The 25,289-nt window shown below is 47.0% G+C and overlaps 1 protein-coding gene and 1 long non-coding RNA gene across 2 annotated transcripts; one reads left to right on the forward strand and one right to left on the reverse strand.

Moving 5' to 3' along the window:
• Positions 1-4,717: 4,717 nt before the first annotated feature.
• Positions 4,718-9,711, reverse strand: LOC139792396 (uncharacterized). Its single transcript, XR_011724252.1, has 2 exons — positions 9,623-9,711; positions 4,718-6,616 (listed from the first exon to the last, which is right to left on the reverse strand). It is a non-coding gene; the product is annotated as an uncharacterized lncRNA (long non-coding RNA).
• Positions 9,712-21,304: 11,593 nt separating this feature from the next.
• Positions 21,305-24,324, forward strand: HOXA13 (homeobox A13). The gene is made up of 2 exons (XM_071738669.1): positions 21,305-22,090; positions 22,723-24,324. Exons 1-2 carry the CDS (start codon positions 21,418-21,420, stop codon positions 22,965-22,967), a joined length of 918 nt encoding a protein of 305 aa, XP_071594770.1. The 5' UTR covers positions 21,305-21,417; the 3' UTR covers positions 22,968-24,324.
• Positions 24,325-25,289: the final 965 nt, after the last annotated feature.

Here is a 25,289-nt window from a genome sequence, read left to right on the forward strand (position 1 = left end):
AGCCAGGAAATCTGGAGTTTTCTTCCTGCCTGACTGCTGGCTCTGTGGCCTTGGGCAAGTCCTAATCTTTCTGACTCCACTTCCCAGCCTGTAAAATAGGGTCAATATTAGTTACTTTGTGGTGATGACTGCACTAGTAGTCAGTTAACAGTTTTTCCAAAAAAAATATTTAAAAAAAAAAAAAATCACCCATATTCTTTTAAAGAGCCACAATGTCCTTGCTATTTATATTGACATTTGGGGGCAATAAGATAAGAACAACCCACCCCCTTACCCTTCATCAGGATCACCTTACAGTAGTCCTCCAAGAGTCTCTCTTTGGAAAAGGGACAGATCCACTTTATAATCCAATTCATCTGCTTAAGGGTATCCCAAGCATTATACAGCTGCTGTGCAATATCTGAAGTGGAAACAACCCAATTTTCATTAGTGTAGATTTTGACCAGAAGAAAAGCTCTATTTTTTCAATGGCAAGCTTCACATTTTTCTGTCATGTTTCTGTTTTGTTCCAGTTGCTCCCCATTTTGACAATGAAGAAACTTCTCCTTTCTCCCTCTCAAGAAATCCAAATGAAACTCCCCAAAACTCTGCAGATCAAATGTCTTTGATTTTTTCATCCAAAAAAGGCCGCTTGCTGTCAGTTCTTTTCCAAGCCACTTGGCTCCTGACTCCTCAAGCAGGTGCTGCTCAGGTAAACTGCTGGTGTCCTGTGTTTTCCAGTTTCTCCAGCATTCATCCTCCATCGCTTTTGCTTCACGTAGATGGAAAATCCTCCAGGGCAGAGGTCATCTCAACGTTCTCTGCCTTTTCCACATTCCACAAACAGAGTCCTGCTTACAGTGCTAAGAAGCAATGGTAATAAGGATGAAAAGATATGGTTAAGGGATTGTTAGCCCTACTAATTCCTCGCCACTGAAGCAGTGTCTGGAGGCCTCCTGCTGTCAGTCTGGACAAAGCCAGGCTGGCTCTACCTGCCCTGTATGGAGCATCAGATGCATGCAGGAGCAGGGGACACGCGGGCATTCCTGGCCAGCTGTGCTCTGGTATTTTTTACAGTGGGTGGGAAGCTGAATCAAAGAACAGAGTCACAGTTCCGACTCTTTAGGTGGCAAATATTTTCTGCCTGAAACACCACTGCTTGGCTCTGTAAGCACTAAGTAAATCTAAAATACAACCCAAGCCTTCCATAAAAGTAATGTAAATCTCCAAGACTCCAATGCTTTGCACTCTCTTAGGTTCTGTTGTAGATTTTATTGCAAGGCCTCACAGAAAGCCATTTATCTGCTCTCACATCCTGGATAGGACAGTGCTGTATGATAAGTGTCTGTCTGGAGGAAGCCAGAGCAAAGCCATCATAACCAACAATTTGTGGAAAACAGCCTTTCTTATTAATTCTGTAGTTTCTGGTTACTCACATTCCATTTCCGTGATTCCAGACCTTCCCTGCTGTTGTTGCTGTGGTGCCCCTCTGCACTAGCTGGGACGATGTGACAGAGCTTGCATCTCTCATGTAATAAGAAACTGCATGACAAAGAATGCCAAAAGCTTTTTTCATAGAAGTCCTAACACTGGTTTCACAGTGCCACACACATGAAAGGTCTGGCAGTACAACACCAGGCCAAAAACCATCCCATTTCACACAAGTGGGTAAGCAGGTCATTGCAGAGGGACTGGGGAGACATGAAATAACTTGCCCAGGAAAGATTGGGAATGTTGGGATAAAACCCCCTGATATGTCTCCACCATCTGGGAAAAGAAACTCTCCCAGGCACGTGAAGGTGGGTGCAGAAAGGTGTTCAGGCAATTGGCTCTGAACCAACTGGCATCACAGGGCTGTGGGCAAATCTGTGATTCATCACCTGTGTAGCTGAACAGGGCTGTTGGGTTTGCATTTGCAACAAGACACACGCCTGAATTGAATAAAAGATTGAGACAAGAGAAGGGAGCCTGATGGCCACTGATCCTTTCCATGTGAGGGGGTAACCATGTGAGGCCAGTAACCCTGGCCCCATGTCATGTCACAGGTCCAGGAAATAAACCCTGGGCTCTTACCAGCACTCCTGTGTGTTACACCTTTATTGCAGTGATGACAGGTTGATGGCTATACTGAAAGGTTCTTTTCCTTTGGGGAGTCCTGTCCAATGTTCAGCTTTATCCGTCCATAAATGCTGTCTAAGTAGTGTAGGGTTGCTGGAAAAGGCTCTTGCTCCCCCTCCAATCCCCCCTCACCAAAGGCTATGGCTGGGAAAGGGGCCCCTCACCTGCCTGTCAAAAGCCACTAACTCACTCTGTCCCCCACCAGCTTTTTCTCCCTGGAAGTGGAGAGAACTTTCCTCTGTGGAAGTCCTGCAGAAGGAGAGTCCTCTCTCTCTCTTTCCCATCCCACGCCAGCTCAGTGAGCTAAAATACTAGCCAGTCCCTATGTGCTTTTCTTGCATTTCAGGAGAGAATATAGCAACGATGATTTAGTTTTAGGTAACTCCTCTGGCAGTCTGCAGAATAATGTGACAGATCCTCTCCTTAGCAGTTGCAAATTCCTATTTCCCTTTCTGACAGTGCCATTATTAAGGGTTCTTAATATTCTACAGGATTATTACAAACCTAGAGTTGCTGCAGAGATATTGGTGAAAAAAATCAGAAGTAAACTGAAGAAAAAAATAAGTAGGAAGGATGCTAATCACAATTTCTGAGCTTACAGTTTTTTTGAATGCTATTATTCTTTCTTTTATTCTGCCCCCCTTAGCTCTTTTTTAATTATGACTCGTGGGAAAGGTAAGATGACCGGTTTGATAATTCTCAGCACCACAGAAAGTGGTAGGAACGAGTTTAAACTGGAGATCCTAAAAGCTTTTTCTTTGCATAAGACGATTTTATAGCTTGGAAACTAAATATTTGTTCAAAGAACTTCTGGGGATGTTTGAGCACACAGGAGAGATGAAATGGCAGATTAAATATTTCATTTGCATGCAATAAGCATGGCAGTAAGTTCTATCTTAATTCTTCACCTGCTTTCCTTTGACAAACACAGGACATTTCACCTCACCTTTGTTATTTCTGAGTGGCTTTCAGGCTCATTTAATTATTTTGTGTTCCTGTGTGGAAGTATCCCGGGAGGGGTGGGGACTCCAGTCCCTAATGGGAGTGCTGCAGGCTGACTGATTCCTTCTTTAGCAAACATTTCCAAACGCACTGCTGCTGAATAAGGACGGGGCTTCGCCCACGAAACCAGATCTGGCTCCAGTGGGCATGCAGACGATCTGGGGATGAGCTCCATAGGAATGGCTATAAATAGAACAAACAAGCAAACAAACAAGCAAATGGTGCTTCCCGTTATAGGAACCCAGTGAAGCTTCTCCGAGGGGATGAGGGTCCTGGCATTTTGGGGCTCCTGGGTGTAGAGAGCAGGGTTTACCCCTGCACGGCAACCCATATGACACAGGCTTTATCTGAACCGTTTCCACCTCTGTTTTGTTTGGGTTTTGTCTTTTTTTCTGGCAATCCGCTGAACCATCAGGAAACCGGGATCTACAGCTTAGTCAACCAAAGCTTTTGCATGCTATAATTCCTACAACTGACCCTCACTACACATAAATCGGAAAGCCTGCACAACTCTGTGGCAGAGCTGCCTCCTGTACACATGCTTGCACACACGCACGCTCTGCTCTTGCTGCTTACTGACAGAAATACAGAAGAGAGAGTATTTCTGTGCTGGTGACTGATAATTTGAAAGAAATACACATATTTATCCATAGGTAGGATTCCGGGGAACGACTCCGGGGTAGAAAGTACATGTAAACATGCACATTTGTACTCCATTTATTGTATATCAGAACAAAAGATATTCCTTCCTTGTACTTCTAATAGAGAAGGTTAAAACAGGACCAAATGTGGGCATTAGTGACTTTAAAAAGGGGTTTTATTCTTCATGCCCTAAATGCCTAAGCTTAATATTTTGAGGTGGCACACAAGCTGTGATCATAAAACGAGTTTTACTGGGAAGCCATGTTTACTTCTTGTTTATCAGACTTATTTTAATTCATTCTGGGTAGGTTCCAAGCACTGTGCTAGAGATTAAAGGTAACTGCACACCCCAATTAGCAGCCAGCTCTTTCTAAGTAAAAATATTTCTGAGGGGCGAGATGAAAGTGGAATAATTTCTGTTCATTAACAGTAGAGAACTGGGGCAGGCTATTTTTTTTTTTTTTTTTTTTTTTTTTTTTTTTTTTGGCTATACCTTGATTTTGAGCCTCTCAAGATTTAAAACGAGTGGCCACGTAAAAGTGAAACCCGGTGCAACAATACCCCTCTAGGAATCGCTGTCGATAGCACACATGAGCTCTGCAGTAAAAAGCATACTGACTAGTAAAGCGTTGGGACTGTGCAGGACTCCAAGCTCTCCAGCAGAAAATCTAGCTCTGGGGCACTAATCTCTCTTCTTCAAGCAAAACTTTTAAACTGAAGCCGTGGTGGAGGCCATAAAACTTTTGCTTCTTTTTAACCAAGGCAGCAGAAAATTCACGCTGTTCTAAGAGGGATAGTCAGTCAGTTGCAGGGCTGAAAAGATCACTTTCAAAAGGACTTCACCATCTCCTTCTGAATATGACTCGTCTGCGCGAGTGTAAATCTTGCCTTGCACGCACACTCAGCGATTGAAGTTTTTCCCTTCGGAGTAATAAGGAGTTTATCAACTAAAAATTGACCAAATAAATCTCAAGACTATATTTCAGGAGTGTATTTTATACCTGAAAGACTTGTTTTAATTTTCACGTCTTCACAGAGGCCTATAAATCTTACTTTGCACCCGCTTAACCTTCGGAGAGAAAGGAAAGGGAAAAAAAAAAAAAAAAAAGCAGCGTCGACCACAGCAAAACAACCGGGTGAACACAGAACACAGCCCTCCCAGCTCCGACACGGCGCCGATGGGTCGGGCGGAGTCCGTGCTCCTGCCGGGCGCTGCCGGGCGCGGTGCGGTGCCCACGGGCTTCTCTGCCACCCGCTGTCCCGCTTGCCAGACGGCTGCTAGCAAAGCTGTCCCCACTGCCTGGGCCTTGGCAATCCTGTCTCCAATCGCCACCCCGGGGGTAAATCTTCGGCGCTTCCTATTAACTAATTAGAAAGCAGAGAGCCGGGGAAGGCGAGTCACCCACCCCGGAATCCTGATGGGGACCCCGATGACTGATTCATTGATCGTTATTGTTTTACTAGACAATGCTCGCTTCCCGAGAAACTTCGAGCGTCTCGGCTGCATATTGTTTCGAAATATCTTTGAAAATACACCCTCTCCCCCTCGTTTCGGCCAATCGTAACACATCTTTGATTTGAAGGAGAGAAAGCTTAGATCCTGCCTTTTATTGAAACCAGCGAAGGACCTTGGGAGGAGGGGGCGAGAAGGGAGGAGAAAAGAGGAGGGGGAGCAGGACGGGGGGGAGCCGTCGGTCGGCATTAATCACGCATCCACTTTGTCAAGAGAAGATAGTGCCGATGCATGCAGCGCACATGTTCCGGCGGCGGGCGTCCACGCTCCTGCGGGGCCCGTAGCCCGACGGGGCCGCGCCGCCTTCTCCGCACCACCTGCGGGCCGGCAGCCGGGCCCCGCAGCCGAACAACACGCAGGATTGCAGAACAGGACGAGTTTAGAGGTGCACGGTTATCTCCCGCTCTCCGGGGCGGTTCCTTGGTCTGATAGCCGAGGGAAATGACAGGGACGCATGCTGATTTCTGAACGGAAAGCATTGATTGTAGGGTTGCAACTGCAGCGCTGCCCTGGAAATACTTCTTCATAAAACGTCTTTTCAAACACGCACATTCCCCTTCATCTACAAACACAGCTGTGAGTGTATAGGCGCATTGGCTCTTACACGTGAGAGCGAGAATATGCTCATCTCTTCCTCTTAAGTGATCGTCCTTGCTCTGCCTTTAAATATTAGCCGGAGAAAAGCAAAAGGTTTGGGTTGTTTGGGTTTTTTTCTTTTGTTTTTGTTTTGGGTTTTGTGGGGGTTTTTTGGGGGGGCGATTATCCAGACGAAGTGTCCCCAGTCCTCTGCACTGAAAATAACATAATATAATAATTGCAGGACTGTGCCTTCGGGCACAAATTCGAGCCCAGAGCTCAGCCCACATCCTGGTCCTATTTCGGCTGCCCTGTGAATCGGGTGTTTGTGTTAGGATACGTGAGTGTTAGCTATTCCGGGAAAAACAAAAGTCTCCATCGGGTCCTGAGGGCGGGACACTAGCGGGAGCAGTGAAAACGCTTCCTTGTGGGCTCGCTGGCTACCAGAATGAAGGGCAAACTGTCTGCTGGAGCAAGTCGCCTCGGCTGGGGAAAGGAACATTGCAGATGGGCGGACGGGATGGCAAGAGGACACTGAAGGAAGGATGGATGGCGCTTGGGAGCCCGCGGAGCAGTGATCCCGCTTCTCCTTGTGGACACACACACACGCGTACACTCAGACCCGCACCCGCGCAGAAGCTCCGCGCAGCCGTGCCCACTCCCAGGACCCTCACCAGGGTTACCCCCGCAGTCGGCCGGTGTCTAGAGGGATGGCTGTCTCTCGCTACCCACTCGGCTTCTCCCTGCCCCAGCTCAAGAATGCAGCTGAAGAAGCTCCTTAGGTTGCTAATAATAATAATAATAATAATTAATTTTTATTTAGGGGGAGGGGAGAAACAAAAGGTCCCACCACCTGATGCAGCTAGCTTGGATCTAGTCGTACGTTTCTCCCTAGAATGTTGGGATGTAGGAATGTTGGGATGTGGGAATGTTGGGATGTTGGGAAATGTTTGGGTCTGAGATTTCCCAAAGTGGCAGTTCTGCCCATGATGGTGTGATCCGTCTCACCTTGCTATAGAGAAAATAATACTAAACTGCTTCTTTTTTTTCATAGATTTTCGAATATCTCTCCTTCTTGGAGAATAAACGGCCGGCTGCTGGGGAGGAGAGGGGTGGAGGGAATCGCAAGACCGTGAAAGGAATAAAACTTTAAGTCCATAAAGATGAAATGTAACGAGTATGTTGAATACATAGCGCTGCTATATAACAGTTTCAATTAGTTGAGTAAGTCCTCTGTAACGTCTTGTAAAGGTGTAAGGACACGTTTACAGTATAAGCAACATAATGTTCTCAACTGTACGAGTTAATTATTTCCAGATTTATTTTTTTTAGAAGTGAGTTTCATAAGTAAAGGCTCTGTCCGGGTATAAAACAACTGATGTATTTTTCCAGCATTAGACATCTTGAGTTCATAACCAGAAACGGAGGAGAAAGCGGACAGCTAAATAATTAGACCGGAGGATTTTCGAGGGAAAAAAAAGAAAACAAACTCCCCACCCCCACCCCCCCAAAAAAAAAAAAAAAAAACCAAAAAAAAAAAAAAAAAAAAACCAACAAAACAAAAAAACCCCAACACTTAAAAAACCCAGCAACAACCAAACAACAAAAAAAAACACAGAAAACCCAGGCTTTTGTCTTTCAGGGACCCACGAGTATTAAGATTGTCTCTCCTTTGCTCAGATTTATCTCCACTCAACTGCAGCAGTACACAAGGTAATAACACCGCCTGGCACAGCCCAGGCATGAAGGCGGCTGTGTGTACCCAGCGGCCAGGAGGGAGTGGGGAGCAGAGCTTTTCACTCCTACAACTCACGAAATCCCCAGAAAGTTTATGAAGGTGTTTATTTCTCATTCAAGGCCTCCAAACTTCTGGAAATGAGCAGAGTAAACTCTCAGGCATACCGCAAGGTCCATGCACAACTCCAGATTTCTGTTCCTCAGCATTACCCCTCTGCACCCCCACCCCTCCCCGACGTTCTGGGGTGTTCTGCCCCCGGCGTTCTCCTGCGGCGGGGTCCCGTGGGGAGTGTGGAGCCTTCTGTCTCCAGCGGGGCTAGGGCAATCCCCAGGACGAAGGTGTCGAAGCTATTCTCCGTTCCCTCCTGCCGTGTCTCCAGAGCTGACTGTCCGCTCACTCTCTTGCTTTTTATGCTGTCAAGTTAACGAGTACGCCCCCACTCCTGAGCGGATCCGAAATCTCACCCCTTCCCCCGTGAGACCGTGCTACCTGCCTGGACCCGTCTATTTCTAGACGGCCCCCCAAAACGATCTGCCCTAGCCCGCCTCCATTCTGCCAGTTTTCCTTAATTCTTTTAAAAATATTTAATAATATCCTAGTTTTCTGCGGAGCAGGTATAAAACTTCAGTGGCTCAAAGTGGAGAGAAAAAGGAATAAATAAATAAATAAATAAATAAAATATTACGGGATTTCCTATGTTTAGGCCTTTCCTATAAATGAGTCCAGGACCTAAAACTCCATGCGAAAGGCTTGGCTTTAGATCCCTGCACTCCACCACCTCCGAGACAAGCATAAGCAGAGGCTGAGCAGAGATTTATTAGTAAAAATCAACACAAAACTTAGTTGTCAATAACTCTGATTGACAATAAAAAGGCCCACTCTTTCGGACTAGTTAACCCAAAGTTGTCTGATTTAAAACCAGGTGCTAACAGCAGAGCAAATAAATACTTCCAGATTTCTCTTAAATGTCCTTATATTAGTTGTCAAGTTTTTTTGTTCGGGAGGAACCAAGCTCACTTTGGCCTCGGATGGGGTGCTCGCAATGCATAGGGACCAAAGGGAAAATCCGCAGATTATTTGTTGTTGTTGTTTAAGCTATCGGTTGCAGTACAACTTTTTGCAGAAAGGGACTCTTCATGAGGACACATTCATATGGTCAGATTCGTTAGCCGATCTTGAATGGTAACCTTAGAATGTTCGTGGTTTGGTTTGGTTTTAATGCATACATACGCACTTTTTGATGCTTATAATATATATAATTGCAATAAAAACTTTATGCGTATATCTCTACATACACACATAAATAAGGCAATTTCTCAAGATTCCTGAATAGATCATTATACTCAAGCATATTCCAAGAGAGGCAGAGCAGTGCTTAACAGGAACGTTTTTCCAACCCTATGGAATGCCTAGTCTCTAACTACCTGATAGAAGTTTAATCCCGGAAGCCTTGATTTTTGGGTTTCGCTTTCTCTCTCTCTTTTTTTTTTTTTTTTTTTTTTTTCCCTCCCCGTTTTAAATAAGGCAACAGGAGCGACGAGTTTCTAATCTCTGTAGGTAAAAGCATATTTGCGCTTCTAAGGGTGAGAAGACCGGGAACGTCTCTCTGACCTGCGACTGGGATCATATATTGCTCTAAAGTAGAAATGTCAAAGTCATTTACCACCTGGACGTCCTTGACTTGGGATGATTAAAGTTTAATCCGAGGTGTGTGCAGAGCTTTACCGTGTTATTTAAACACATCAAAGGTCATAAAAGGATTCCAATAGCATGACTCGTACAACAGAGAGTTTTAGCTGTGGAGAAATCCGTATTTTATTCTAACCTAAGCTCCAGAACGCTCTTTAAAGTAAAAAGAAACAAAGCGGGGGGGGGGGGGGGGGAAGGAGGGAAGGGATTTAATTTCTTAAGGGGGTGGCAGACTTCAAAGAGGGCGGGCTCTCGGGGATACACGCGTGAAAGGACAGAGTCTTCAATTATTATTAGCTGTGCAGACATCTAGTGGGAAACCCTCGCAATTGCACCCAGCCTCCGCCCCCCGAGAAGGCGCTTACCCCGGCTGCTCGGACGGTGCAGCGCTCTTCGCCTCTCCTCCGCCGGCCGCCGCCGCCCCCGGAGCCTTCCGCCGAGCCTCCGCCGAGTCGGAGCGGGGATGGCGGGACCCCGCGGCGCGGCCTCCGCTTGCTCCCATTGGAGGTTCCCGGTGCCAGTTTTGCCCGGCATGGCTCCGCCCGGGTCCTGCCCCGGTTAGGCTGGCCCCCGTCCGGTTTCAGCCCCATAAGGGCGATCCCGCAACCCGCCGTGCTGCTCTGCCCGGTGCCTCGCTCCTTTTGCCACGGGTGGTGCTCGAATCCCAGGCAAGGATATCCCCCTCCCTGCTCCCCCTGCAGCTTCCGAGGTTCTGTTTACCCTTGCAAATACCTGATGCTTATCGCAGACAGGGGACAGGAGCCGGCCCCGGAGCCCGGCGGAGCCACCGAAGCAAGCCGAGACACGCGGGACACTGCGACCCGCCGCTCCAGGCGGGAGGGCGGACATCCGAGCTTGCCCGAAACCCTTTCTGCTCCCTTATCTGTTTCAGATTTCGGCAGGGGTAGGCAGGAAAGACAGGAGAAGGGCTGGCTGAACCATATGGGAGAGCTCAGCTCTAGGCTTGCCCGTTGCCACGGCAGAAATTCACGTCTATATTTACCCCCTCTGGTTTTGGGGAGAGGACGGAGTATCCGGGGAGGGTGGGAAGTGGCAAGGGGGGGGGGGGGGAGGGGGGGCGTTGACCTTGAGCTTTAAAACATGTGTTAGCACCTGAGCTATCAGTAACGGGGCGAGAAGGGGGTTGTTCTAGGCAGTGCTCCTCTAACAGGTGGTTTCTCCTTAGGGACGAAAGGCGTTTCCAAGATACAGTGGGACACAGTGCCAGGGTTGCTCCTATTTGGTGGGGAACTGGGGGATATGAGTGTTATCTAAATTGTCTAGTCTCCTTCTGTCCCACCTTTCTGAGTTTTCCAAAGAGACCAGATCCTAATCAGGTAGCAAATCAGATGTGGGAAGCCCTGTCACCTGTGCAAATCATAAGGATGTGAAGGGGCAGTCTCGGAGATCTCCTTTATCTTGTGAAAACTCCAACCACTGCTGTTACAGTCCATATATTTTTCTCTGTGTTTCTTTTTACCAGGCAGGGTTCTCTCTGTCGTTTTATTTCTTCAGCGAGGCCACATTTTAATTTCCACCCTAGGTATTAGAAGTCTTTTCGGATCCTGAAGAGCCAAGATTTTTCGCCTCCTTGTCCCTTAATTTGCCGATCACCTGCCGCTTCCAAAGACTTCCCTGGCTTGCAGGGATGCTCCTCACCTCGGAAAACAAAACCATCCCTTTAGGTACCCAGAAAAGAGAAGAGACATCTTGCTATGAGCACACAGGTTTGAATTATTAGGCTGTAAATTTCGTACCGTGATAAAAGCTTCAGCTGTGTTGTTCAATATTAAAGATTTTGGCAATAGCACCACTTGGGTTTTTTACTTCCTTTAACCCCCTCCTCAGACCTACATTCCCCTCTAACAGATTTCTGAGAAAATCTTTCATGTTTTGTTTTAATATCGCATATATATGTTTAAAGTTTCTTAGATAGTACACAAATAAGAACGGACATATGGCAGGAACATTTGATGTTTGCAGACGGACAGAAGATACTTGCTAACCGATTTCCGCTGTGGAGTTATATGGGATTCTTTTTTTTTTTTTTTTTTTTTTTTAATGTATAGGCAACTTTTATGTCGGCTGGGATGTTCTTGCTCTCAGTTTTTAAGGTTTCGATTCTGTGGTTATCGTTTAAAAAGTGGTGCCATCCAACAGACACACAACCCTTGATAAATGCCATTTAACCTTAATTCTCTGACTGGGGTAGTTGTGTATAAAATGTCCTCTCAGATAAAATGGAATTTTTTTTTTTCTTTCACCATGGCCTTGTCATTCTACTGAAGATGAGAACTTGACCAAAATCTAATTATGAAATTAAAATTACATTTTAAATTACATTATTAGCTAGGTAGCATCCAAACTTGCTAGGAACATCAACTCAAACTTCTGACCTCTCTTTTAGTAACCCCCTGGGCAGTCACAGATCTGGAACCCCCCCTCGCTCCAGTCTTTTGCTAAAATTAATAGGCTAAACAAGCTCCCTCTCTTTTATTTGCCAAATATTGACATCACCCAAAGTGGTGATGACGCGTCTGTTCGTGCCTTCATCACCTCATAGTGAAATTATTTCTTGTGAGTAAAACTTCTTGATGTGTTATAGGACCAGAGTGTTCCCCCAGCAGCAGCAGGTGAGCTCCTTGGCCGGGGCTGTGGGATATGCCCCAGCTCTTCCGGGGGCTCTCCCCAGCCTCCCAAAGGGCAGCCACCATATCCCTACACCTCCGACCTGACCCCTCAACCTATCCAGCTTCTCATGGCTGTGCACACTGGTTTCAGACCGGATTCTTGTCCAAACCGTGTGCTGGACTTCTCCAGGTAGAGCCCCTGGGCTGAGCATTTGTTGATCTGAGAACAGCGAGAACTGGTGTCCGGCGGATATGGGTACTTCTGCTGAGCAAAGGCACACCAGCTTTTATGTTTCCTTTGCTACACGACCTACGGGATGGAGTTTTAAGTCAAATACATCTGGTTCGGTTGTTTTTGGGTTTTTTGTGGTGTTTTGGTTTGGCTTGGCTTTTTGGGGGGTAGGGGAGGCGACGTGGCAGCGAGCTGCTTCAGGAGATGACAGATGATTTGACATAGTCCCCACACTCGGGGAGAGGCACTGCAAAAAAACTCTGTTCTTGTGAAAGTGGATGACAATTGGTAATTACTGGCAGGCAGCGAGTATCTTCCTCACAATGGGAAGGAAGCGGCTCCGAGCTAAAATAGTCTCTCGCTGGCACCAGGGCAGATGTATCTGCAGGAAAGTGGCCTCGGGTTGCGTGCAAGGGGACGGGGAATTTCTTCCTTTAAGGTATCTCCGCTAGAAGACCAGGGGACATGCTTGACTAGAGACTAACCTTTATTGTTTAGCTGTTCATTATTTCTTCACACGTCAGAGGGGTTGCTATGAAACCACTCCCTTTTCTCTCTGCCATTATTGGACTAAATATACTATGGTTCCCGGGACTTAGGGAATTGTCTTGGGAGCGTGATAACCTTGGGATGTGCCCTCAGCTCCGCTCCAGCCCCGCTTGGCACCAGCCTGGCTCCTTCTCCCCGAGTGTCTCTAGGAAGGCTCCCAGGCACTACAACAGGACTGCTTTTCCTGGGCTGAGGCCGTCACTGCTCGTCCCCGTCCCTCTCTCTGGTCCTGGAGAGGATGGTAGAGTCGGTCTCCTCCCACCCACTCCTGCCCGTGGATGTGGGGCGCAACAGCGTGGCAACATCAGGTGGTGCCGGTGGTCCAGACGACTGTCACCTTCAAGGACCCCAATCCGGTGCCCTCAGGTAGACAAAGTCCTAATCCCTTATGAGAATATCTAATCAGACATGGGCAGATGGGAACTGCTGGTGTGAGGGTTAATTAGGGGCCGACTCTGCTCCTGCCTTTCCTGATGAACCACGAACTCTTCATCTGACTCCAGGGTAAATAACATCTTGGAAGTACAGTCAGCTGTCGCGTATGTAAGAACGGGATTTAGCCTTCAACAGGGCCACATATGTAACTGCTTATCTAAAGAAGACATAAAATACAATAAGCTTTGGAAAAATTCATGATTCAGCAAAAATGAAGGGAGCAATATACTTACCCAGAGATGCAAGTTATCAGCTAGTCTACATTTGGCTGGTGTTATGTTTAAAGGAAAATACTGTATAATTCTTAGTTACAGAATGTGTTCACGGTATGGATAGAAAGACATTAGTTCCATCTAACATGAAGAGTAGCAAATGTCTCTTGTTATTAAAGACAGCACGTATTATATATACCTGAGAAATGTACTCTAGGCTCTAGAAACCATTTTTTCTAAACTCCGGGTTTACTGGATATTTTTTTACCAAATAAACTTTGAAAAGAAATGCTTGTGCTTGGTGAAATGTAAAACTAATTGGAAAACACGGGATCATATCACGGTGTCGAGTAACTTTCTGCTGTGAGGTGGTTGGTACTGGGAGCACCCACGACATGGACGAAGGGCCGAAGCCAGCTGGCTCTTTCTGACAGAAAGTGATCACAGATCCGTGCAGATGGAGCATTACTCCTCGAGAAGAGTGTCCCTAGGGCTGACCCTGAGGGGTCCCACCCACACGTGAAGAAGGCTCACACCGAGCCAGGGGTGGGACGCACTTGGGAGTGGGGGAAGACTGATGGGAGCCCTGTCCCGGTGCCAAAGGGTGCCTCACTCCCCTTCTCTTTCCAGCGCGAATCTCAGTGGAGGGATGAACACAAAGTGTCACAAGGCGAGTCGCGCGTGTGTGGTCACGCACAAACCCATCAGCCCGGGAGAGGGGACAAGGGCTTGTTTCAGGTGTGCTCCCTGGTGCTTGCCTGGGTACGCGCTTCCCTGCACCTTCCTCTCACCCGCTGCCAGGAAAAGCCCCTCTCTCCGCGCCCGCGTAGCAGAGCGCGCCAGAGAAGCAGATGAAAAGGACCAAGGGAGAGAAACAAAACAAAACAAAAACAACACCCAAGAGCGAGCCCCCTCCGTGGCCGGGTTCTGGAGGGAGCAGTGAAAAGGTCCGGAGGCGGGACCGCAGGGGGACCCGTGGGTACCGCTGGGTCGCCCGGTACAGGTGTGCCTGGGGGCGGCTGCCGAGCCTCGTCCCACTGCCGGGAGGGTGCAGCCTGGGCCTGCGGACCGGCAGCCCAGCACCCTGACAGTGGCGGCGGGGACGGGCAGGGTATCCCAGGGGCACCGCGTCCGCCCGGCCTGCTGGAGGAGCCAACGGGTATGGGACAGCACTCACCGGGCTTCTCCAGCGGCCACTCCCGCCCTCCACTCCACCACTTCTGGACGGAGTTGAAAGGGTTTGCTATTTTACACGGCTTGTTCTGGTTTTTGTTTGTTTGTTTGTTTGTGTTTTGGGTTGAGTTGTTTGTTTGGGGGGTTTTTTTTGGTGGTTTTTTTGTTTTGTTTTTTGGTTGTTTTTTTTTTTTTTTGTTTTTTTTTTTTTTTTTTTTTTGTGGTTGGTCTGGGATTTTTTTGTTTTATTTTAATTTTTTTTTTCGTTTGTTTTTGTTTTTCCCTCAGGGAAGATCTCTATTCGCAACTTCCAGGTAAGTTCCAGACAAACTGTACCGAGAGATTACCCTCCCGTCCCGTCAGTGTGGTGGGGCATCATATCTTGTAAGATATTTCATAAGACAGCCGAGATTAGAGCCCCGGGTATGTACAGTTTCATCTAAGCAAAGGGCTGAAAAAGTGAGGAAAAAGAGCTGTTAGACTGACACACACATTAGAGATAAACTGCCTTCATCAAGACAGCGTTTTAATCACTAAAACCATTTCTGAAAAAGGAATCAAAAAACCCTCTTGGAGAATGTACTCAAACAGCTGTCTTCCAGTAAAGGCAAACATGTCCAATGTTTCCTGTATTTTTTTTTCTCCTCGTTTCTTTCTCTAGATACTGCACACAAGCGTCTTTTTAGAACCAAGAGCCTCGTTGTTTTCCTAGGTGAAGATACGGCTTTGGAGTCAGCATGAAAAAAATAATAAAGACCTTGCAACTTCTTGAAGAGAGCAGCAGCGTCCACTATTGCCCCTGAGCTCTCCTGGTCGGATGCCGTGTAAATCTCACGTTATTACAGGAATGTTATAGTGAGAAAGGCTTTGTGGAAACGCTTTCTCTCGCATGCTAAAGAGCAACTCCGGCTTCTCTCCGACAGCTTTTCAAAGGGAAATAAAACAGCACAAAGTGGGCCTGAAGCTCAGGAAGAACTTTTTTTTTCTTCCCCTAATGAAAAAGGTGGAGGGATAAGTTTAATTGTAATCAGGCTGCAACAATACACCATGTGATCATGTGGTAACAATTATTACAAGCTCCCAGCAGAAATAGAGAAGATATGCCACTGCAGCTCACTGTACCCTGCCTTAATTTTCTTTCTTTCTCTCCTCTCCCTCCCTTGTCCTCCCTCTCCCCCCCCCCCCCAAAAAAAAAAAAAAGAAAAAAAAAAAGGAAAAAAAAAAAAAAGGAAAAAAAGAAAAAAAGAAGAAGAAAAAAAAAAGACTGTGACCTACTGACAGATAAGGCCAGGAATTAATTTACCCTCAAAACACCAGCTCCCGAAAAATCACAGGATAAAACCAACAAAATCAAGGAGATTTAACTCAAGTATAATTTTGTTATCAGTTGCTACTACACATTCATACTAGAACACTTTTAACTGGAGGATGTATCCGACCTGATCCACTGCAGTGGACATCTGCACAGTCATCCTGGCCTCCTCGCTCATCAAAATTATCAGAAGCATAAAATCAAAACGTTCTCGGCTACCTTTGTATGAGCGAGAAAAGATGATTGAGAAGAAATCTGTCTCAGTTTGCATGGCAAAATTAATTGAAATTGTAGGAGGGACTTTATCACTGCAGCCAAGCAGCCTGCGGCTGACCGAAAGCCTGCAAGGGCTTCTCTTCCTCGCCGCATTTACACGACAGTTTAAATAAAATATTTTCTTCTGACTACCAATACATAACGGCAGACTTGTGTTGATTTCACCCGCCAAATATAAACAGAAAACTATTGCACTCTCTGGAAACAGGCTTGTTGGGGGTGGGGGGGAGAGAAAGAGTAGGGAAAACAAACCCAATCAAAATAGCAAGAGACCTTGTCCGTGAGGCAACAATCAGAATCATTCCCATTTTCACTCTAATCACATGAGATACCTCCAGCGTATTTTCTAGACCTGAAACAGGAAAAAAAAAAAAAAATTAAAAATTAAGCGATCTTCTGAGACCTCTCTGCACATAAAGATTAAACCATGTCTCACACTTCGGGTGCAAGCGACTATATGATTTTCGAGCACACCTTATTTATAGGGGGTGGCAGTTTGGGTGGACTGAAATAGGTAGGTCTCTAGTGTGCGCCTGAGGATTTTTTTAGGACGCTTTTTATACCTGAGAGAAATGCGGCATTAAGCTCTTCGCAAATCTTCCCAGACAAGTTTCCTTCCTGCATTTGCTTGTACAAATTCTCCTTATTTTGTAATTATTTCGCCCCCCCCCAGCACGCAGTGGGAGGGAGAGAGTTAAGATGTCCTGCGAACCCCGCTCGTAAAGCTGCTTACTTCCATTAGAAACACATGAATATCCTGAAATACAAAGTGTCTTTAAAACGGGCTCAGGAATGTTTATCTCAATCCTTGATGCTTTAGAAATTGTGGAAGAAAACAGCGGTGACAGTACTGCTTCAAATTAACCTACTGGCAGGTAAATTTCATTTGCTCATGAAAATCAAATTCGATTAAGGTCTTATTCCTGCTATCACTTTACACCGCCGTCTCCCAATGCTCCTGTGCTCTGCAGGACGAAGATTATTAGTAGGAACTAAGACAGCCCGTTAGCCCCTTACTTAGCAGATGAGATATTATAGCAGGTTTAGAGGGCTTTAACTCAGTGACAAACATATTTTCAGCATTCTGCGACGATTTCTTTTTTTTATTTGTTTATATCTTCATGCTCATTAATTAGCTCTAAGCAGTGGATGGAAAAGTAAGAGTGGATTTCCTTGGGCGACAGTTTTTCTTCTGCGTTCGTATGATTGTGACTATGCTACAAGAAATCACAAATTCCCCTCACTCGGGCATTTCCGCGGCAGGGCTTCGGAGGGTGCGTGTGTGTGTTATCACACAAAGGATGGCTTGGGGAAAGAAAAAAAAAAAACAAAAAAACTTCGAGATTATCTGCCGACAAACTCCGTATTTGCAAAATTTGACATTCAGCCACAAGGACCTTTGGTTTCTCTAAGAAAAGAGAATTTTCAAGGCCTCTTAAGGAAAATAGCCATATTCCTATCATATGGGGGTATTTACAAATAATTAATATTTTCTCTTTTAAGGCCGATTCCTGCTTTCCTCTCTGTCTTCGGCTTCATGGCGCTAGGAGCACACAGTGACTTGGTTCAAAACACTTGTAAGGGCCAAATTCTGTTCTTGCTTACACCTGCGGTGTGGTTTAAATGCATCTGACCTCTCTCGCTGCAGCCACGGAAAGAAAATGCTACTAAAGGATTTTATAATACCTGTGATGGTCACGGCCGTGCAGTGCGAGAAGTGTCTGTGCCGAACAGAAAAATCAGTTAGAAATTGCCTGACTCTGATAGAATTCAACACCTTTTAAAATCCTCCTACCAATTACGGTTGTTCATCCTCTTGCTCCCTAAGGAATTTATACTAGTTTTAGAGGAAATAATTTTACAGATGTATTTCTCTCCAAGATGTTTTACACGCTATATAAATGCAAAGCAGTTCGGATGTTTGCATGAAACCGCTTGGAAAATGTTGATATTCTACGCTTGTATTTGCTGTATTCTAACTTTCTGTCGCTCGAAAAAGAAGGGAAAAAAAAAATAAAAAAGGAAGAAGCTTTGATTGGTCTGTCGGTTGTATGCATGGAAACATTCAATTATCAAGTTAATTTAAAAAAAAAAAAAAAAAAAAAAAAAAAAAAAAAAAAGCTTTTTGTTTTTTAGAGCATATCCAAATAAATTAAATCTGTGGCTTCGAGTAAACGTTTTCTTAGTTTTGTTTAATTTAACCAGCGCATCCCAAGCCTTAATTTGGGAAAAATAAAAGCTCTTCCACAACTGGTAGGGAATGGTATATATTCATGGCGGGGGGGGGGGTAGGCTCGGACATATTTTTATCCCTGGTATTCATTACAGGGTCTATGATTTTCGAAGAACATCTGTTCTGCTCGATGCCTTCAGCCCTCACAGTTCCTTTTTAATATTTAATGGAAGATACCTATTAATCCGTGAAAGAATTATAGCTGGGAATGAAAATTGGGAATAGAGGGAAGGAAGCTAAAATAGTTGACGAAGCTTTTATCCTCTCACGGTGTCAGTAATTTATTAAAAGTGTCAAATTCGGAAAAGAAAACAAAGGCATAAAGTCCCGTGTCCGACAATAACTTTTTTTTTTCTTGTTTCTGCAGACGCACCTTCCAGATGCCATTTTGCCTGTTTTGAGGAAACCGTCCCATTCACTGACTCCCACCCACGTCATTGCAAACAGGGGAAGGGGAGAGCTGTATCACTACTCTTATCAGCAGTGAAAAGCACGGCCTTCTTCCCTAATACTTAAATAGAGGTCTAGAGAGATGGAGAGATGCAGAGAAAGGAAAAAAGAGAGTTTTTTAATCTAATCTCCCTTATTCCTTTTGCACACAGGGCTGGAGCAGCTCCAAGTGGGTAAACAAAACAAAAAAACCAAGCACCAAAACTCAGTAGACCGGATGCCCCCCCACGCCCCCATTTTCTCTCCCCCTCAGACCTTAACCAACTTGTACACTTTACACTGGGCTAGAAGCTACGGTTTCACATGGCTTTTCACTCCTTATGGAAAGAGGCTTAAAATGTAGAGGCAGATAAGTGAGAAACGCTCCGCAGCTGAAGGAGAGGAGAGCTTGGAGATGGGGGCGGGTTGGGGGGGAATGAGAGGGGGATAGGGGAGGAGATGAGAGCTGGGGAGGTTAGTGTTCTCATGGCTACCCGCTTTTTAACAAATTAGACAGATCTTCGGACTGTGAATGACAGTTCTCACATTGGCTAGACTGCAACTTTCAACTTGACCTTGGCCTCTAGCCGTGTCTAACCCATATGTAAAACAGCGCTGCCCCATAGAGCTGCATTCCCTTCCCCCTTCTTCCCCCCCTCACCCCCACCCCCACCCGCTGCAACTCGGTTTTCAGAAGCAGCCTCGAGAAACCAGAGGGAAACAAACCGACCCAATCCATGCTAGTCGAGCGATGTTTGGCCGGGTGAATCCAGAGGTTTCAAAACTGGAGCCTGAAAGAAAAGGAAAAATATGCGGGGAATAAATATTTGCTTTTGGCCATGAGGAAGAATGCGGAAAAGAGTATGCGAAGTCAACATGGAAACTCTTTATTGGTTACAATGAAGAGGGAAAAAAAAACAAAACCAAAAAAAAACTGCGGCTAAAATGCTGCCAAAATAGCGGGGGAATGACAGCGAATTCAGGTATTCCAACCCATCGCACGGCAAAAGCACCTTGGAAAAAAAAAATAAAAAAAATCCCTGGGCACCAAAGGGCCATTTCTCATGGCTGGCAGCTCTGCGCTAGGCAAGGAAAAGCCTGCTCGGTAACAATGTACGTCCCGGGACCGCTCTGCGCTTGTAGCAATGCGAGCAAAACAATGCTACAACGTCAATGGGAAGCACAATAGGATAATAAATACGCCGAGCTGTCAGGCGCAAAACAAAGCGACATGCAATCGCAAACAACAACAAAAAAATACTTTAGTTTTCAGGGTGGGAGTATTTGGTGCTGTTTTGTCCTCACGCATGAGGGCTGCGAGCTGTTAACGATGAGACGAACGCTGCTTTAGGTCAAGTTTATTGATAGCTCAGTGATGGAGCGTTTTGAGTTCAAGGTTGTGGGCGAACAACTGAATGCTGGGGGGAAACACATCCGCGCCGGTGGGAAGTGCGGGGAATATTAATATTTTAAATTATTTCGGCCTATGAAAAATTCTGGCATTAATCGTGAAAAGGGAATGCTCTTTTCCTAGCTATCGCTTTCAGAGACGAACAACCTTCAAAAAAACCCCTGTATTTTTAGCCAATAAACCTTTTGTTGTTTGTTGTTTTTTTTCTTCACAGCACAAAAAAAGCACCGTGGGTCCTTACACGCATTGTACAAGGCGATGTGATCTTTTACAGCCAAAAAAGATTCAAGCTGAATTGTAGGCCCCGGATTTTATTATTACAGCAACAAATACTACAGCGGAATCGCGATGGAGATCCAGTTAATCCTGCTGCTCCTCGAGCCCATCCTAAAAGAAAAGAATAAATAAAATCGGGATTTCCCGGTCTGTTTTTCTTATCTGACTTCTGAGCTTTTGTCGAGAGGAGCGAGATGGGTATTAGGCTTTCGACGGGCGGGAAGGAAGGAGGAAAACACACTCAGAATGGACCCCGGGAGGCTCTGTTTCGGGAGCCTCGTCTGGCCCGGAGTGCGGCCCAGGGAACGCTTCTCCGCCCGTATCTTGCGGCGGGCTCCCCGCGCTTCCCGACCGGGGCCTGGCCAGTGCTCCCTGGGGAGAGGCGGCTGTCCAGACCAGGGGGGGAAGGAGGTCGAGAGGGTGCGGTTCATCTTTCCCCAGAGATTCGGAGAGACCTCCGTGACTTCCGCTGCGCTCGAGGCTGGTAAGGCCGGAGGAAAGCGGCGGAGGGCAGAAGAAATCAGGCGGGGGGTCGAGGGGAGCCCCGCACCTCGGGGAACGCGCCGCGGCAACAACGGGGCCAAAATGCTCACGCCTCGGTGGAGAGGGGAGGGAGGGCCGGAGGGAGAAGGGAGGGAGAAGGGAGGGAGGGCGAACGGGCGGGCCCCCTCCCGCCCGCCCCCCCTCGCCCCCTCGCGGCGCCCGCGCCCCGCGCTGCGGCAGCAGGACCGCGCCGTGCCCGCGCCCGTGCCCGCGCCCCGGGCCAGGACCCGGCCCCGCGCGGTTATTGCGTTATTTAATTATCTCCACTTTATTCCTTCAGATGTTTATCAGCTGCTTTGCATATCACGTGGGGGCGGGCGGCCCAATGAGGGCCGGCCTGGCGCGACACTGGCGCGTCAGCCTTGGTCAAGTCCCGGAGATTGAGTATCTCTTTTTTCAGTCTTTGGGGCTTTTAAAAAAGAGCCACTAGTCTCAATGCGGAGCGGGCTATGACAGCCTCCGTGCTCCTCCACCCCCGCTGGATCGAGCCCGTCATGTTCCTCTACGACAACAGCCTGGATGAGATCAATAAGAACATGGACGGGTTTCACGCCGGCAGCAACTTCGCGGCGGCGGCGGCGGCCAACCCCTGCCGCAACCTGATGGCTCACCCCGCGCCCCTGGCCGCCCCCAGCGCCGCCGCCTACACCTCCAGCGAGGCCCCCGCCGCCGGTATGGCCGAGCCCGCTGTCAAGCAGTGCAGCCCCTGCTCGGCCGCCGTGCAGAGCTCCTCCGGCGCCGCTCTGCCCTACGGCTACTTCGGCAGCGGATACTACCCCTGCCGTATGACCCACCACAACGCCATCAAGTCCTGCGCCCAGCCCGCCTCCACCTTCGCCGACAAGTACATGGACACCTCCGTCTCCGGCGAGGAGTTCACGTCGCGGGCCAAGGAATTCGCCTTCTACCAGGGCTACGCCGCCGGGCCCTACCAGCCGGTGCCCGGCTATCTGGATATGCCCGTGGTGCCCGCCATCGGCGGCCCCGGCGAGCCGCGCCACGATCCCCTGCTCCCTATGGACAGCTACCAGCCTTGGGCCATCACCAATGGGTGGAACGGGCAAGTGTACTGCCCCAAGGAGCAGAGCCAGCCGCCTCACCTCTGGAAATCCACCCTTTCGGGTAATACACCTGCATGACTCCCCCTGCCCCCACCCCCCCTCCTCCTCCCCCGCTCGCGCCTCTCGAGGATCCCGCCGGCAGGGCTCCGGGATCACCCTCGGGATGACCCTTCCCCGCCCCTCCCGCGCTCCCCGGCCCCATCCCGCCCTGGTCCGCACATGCCCCAGCGCCGCCGGAGCGGCCCCGGTGCCGCCCCCTGCCCCCCGCCGGCGCACAGCGCATCCCGCCTTGTCCGCCTGGCACTGCCGCCGGCACCGGGAGAGGAAACAGCTGAAAAGGGCCGCGGGAAGGTCTGTGGTGTTGGTTTTTTCCGTACACTCCATAGCACCCAGGCTGGGTAAATCGGCGCTGCCCCGCGAGACTCTACCCGGAGTCCACTCTGGGGCCTAATGGGGCTTGTTATTATTTTTTGTCTGCGTGAGAGGAGAGAGCCTTTCCGCCCCAAAAAGCTGTCCGCTGAGACCAGAAAAGGGCAACCCCAAATGCTGAGCAGGGCTTTAGTAGCTAAGCTGGAGCTGGGCAGGCGGAGGAGTGATCTGAAATTCTAACCCCCCTCTCTATCCCTTGAAGATGTCCTGAGCGGTTCGAGCGATTTTCTAATGCTTGGCTTCATGGGTTTTTTTCTGTTCCAGACGTCGTTTCGCATCCCTCCGATGCCAACTCGTACAGACGTGGGAGAAAGAAGAGAGTGCCTTACACAAAGGTCCAGTTAAAAGAACTCGAAAGGGAATATGCTACAAATAAATTCATAACCAAAGACAAACGGAGGAGGATATCGGCAACTACAAATCTGTCAGAGAGACAGGTCACAATCTGGTTCCAAAACAGAAGAGTCAAAGAGAAAAAAGTGATCAACAAATTGAAGACTACCAGTTAGTGGATTAAAAATGGAGAAGCAGCAACTCAAAAGTTTCAGAACTTTTTTTTTTTTCGTGTTCAGATTAAAATAATTATTAATAATAATTAAAAAGAGAAAAGACAATGAAACTCTACTTTCAGAACAAGAGATCTGTATCTTTGGAATTATAGCTTTTTTTTTCCTTTTTTTTTTTTTTTTTTTTTTTTTTAATATTGTTGTAGCAAAATGGTTAAAACTGACAGTTTTCCTGAAATCCCAAGCAGCCAGCCAGTATCACTGACAGACTGTAAAGCTCACATATCCAGCCCCGAGAGATACACTTTCAGCTAAGACACACAATTTTCTGAAAAATTTCTAAGTGCTTCTACAACCTTACTATCTGAGAAGACTCTTCGTGGCCACGATGCGAGAGCTGGTTAACGTGAGGAGGTCGATGTGGACATATAAGCTGGTTTTCTCCCATTGCAATCCAAACTGTATGTTGAATGACTGCTCAGGTAAACCATAGTGAAAAAAAAAAGTACAATTACTGTATGTTTTTAAGCAATGCATTTAATGTCAAAAAGTAATAATAAAACCTCGAAGGTACTGAATAACGATTTAAGAGACATCAGTAATGAAGGAAACTCTGTGGAGGATCTATCTTGATAGTAAATTTAAACCATCGCAAACTAGTAGGGATAGAAGGGAAATATTTGCTTGGAGATGTCTTTCGGTTTTATTTGTTATTTTCAGCAGATGATTTTTTGTCATCTGAACTGTTTGATGTTGTTGATTTTTTTCTCCTGCAGACCGTACAGTAGATACTTTTTAAAGGACTTTGCCTATTTTAAACCTCAAATAATCTTCAAGAATTAATATTCTAAGTCCCCGGAAATTTTTAAATATTTGACTCTGGGTGGATACAAAAGCCGTGAACATTGGCAATTCTTTACAGTTAGGGAAAAAAAATCCCAAAAACTTTCTGGAAAAAAATATTCAAGAACTTTGAACTGAAATACATTTTCCCCAGAAGTATTTTGATCTATATAATCTATATTTTGATCTATAAGTAATTAGTCGTTTCTCCTTGTTTATTGTCTGTTATGAGGCCGCAGTAGAACCTTTAGGGATTCTTTTTACAGCACCTTTTAATCCAATCAGTTATTTCAACCAGCACATTATTTTGTTTTTATTCACTATAAAAAGCTATCTTGTAAATAAAAAAAAAAAAAATCAGCGCACTGTGAAAATATACTTGTGCACCCTCATTTTTTTTATCTTTCTACTGAAAAATGAAAACCTGAGACATGTAGATAGGTATAGTAGTATTAATACTGTTAATAAAATAGTCACTGTAATAAAACTTGAAAGAAATGCTCTTTGTTTTTCCATATCTACGTGCATTTCAGAAGAAAAATATAATGTATCTGTCTTGTAATTATGATACTGCTGTCTTCCATTATGTAGCTTACGTATATGTGATGGAGTTTTGTTGTTTGGTTGGTGTTTGGTGTTTTTTGGGTTTGGGGTGGTTTGGGTTTTTTTGTTGGTTTGATGGTGGTGTTTCGGTTTTTTGGTTTTTTTTTTTTGGTTTTGGTTTTTTGGTTTTTTTTGGACGGTATTTCTTTTTGGGCAGGGACGCCTGATAACCAGCCTTCCTAAACTATAAATGTTTCGGTAATGTTAAACAGCGGTTTTGTAGCGGGGCTGGGGGCCCAGGGAAGGAAGAGCAGGATGATAGCAGTGCAGCGCCGCAGTCCTCACGGTAAACGGAGCACGGCCGCCGTCCCTTAAGACTGAGAGATGCTGCTCGGCCTCAGCGGGAAGGTAGAGGAGGGGGAAGATTGTGGGGGGGCTGCGTGGCGATGACAGGACGGGGAAGGCCTGAAACCTTGACCTTGAGGGGGGAAAAAAAAAGACGATTTGTGACCTTGACTTTTGACAGCTCCCTGCACCGGCGGCATCCGCGGGCCGACAGCGCCACCTCGTGGCCATCGCCGCGCTGAGCCCGCACCTGGCCGCGCCCGCGCAGCATCACCCGCGAACAGCCCCGCCGCACATCCCCGTGTCTCTGTGGATATAATATGGCTGAATTTGCAAGGCAGAGAGGGCAGCAGGTTGTGATCTCCTGCCTGTCTCTCTGGCGGTGACAGGGGAACGGCGAGGCTGAGCTGAGGGTGAAAATCGGTGCCTGGCTGGGGGACGTCGGTGTTCGGCTGGGGGATGCCGTGCGAGGAGCCGCCGTCCGTCCGGTGTTGTGAGTGACGGGCGAATTTGGTCGGGCACAAGGAGAGGTTTTGCTTTCGCCGCCTTTCTCCGGCGGTGGTCCGCAGCTCTAATTAGAGCTATTGGGGGACC

This window comes from Heliangelus exortis, chromosome 2 (genome assembly GCF_036169615.1).
Source record: "Heliangelus exortis chromosome 2, bHelExo1.hap1, whole genome shotgun sequence".
Classification (NCBI taxonomy): domain Eukaryota; kingdom Metazoa; phylum Chordata; class Aves; order Apodiformes; family Trochilidae; genus Heliangelus; species Heliangelus exortis.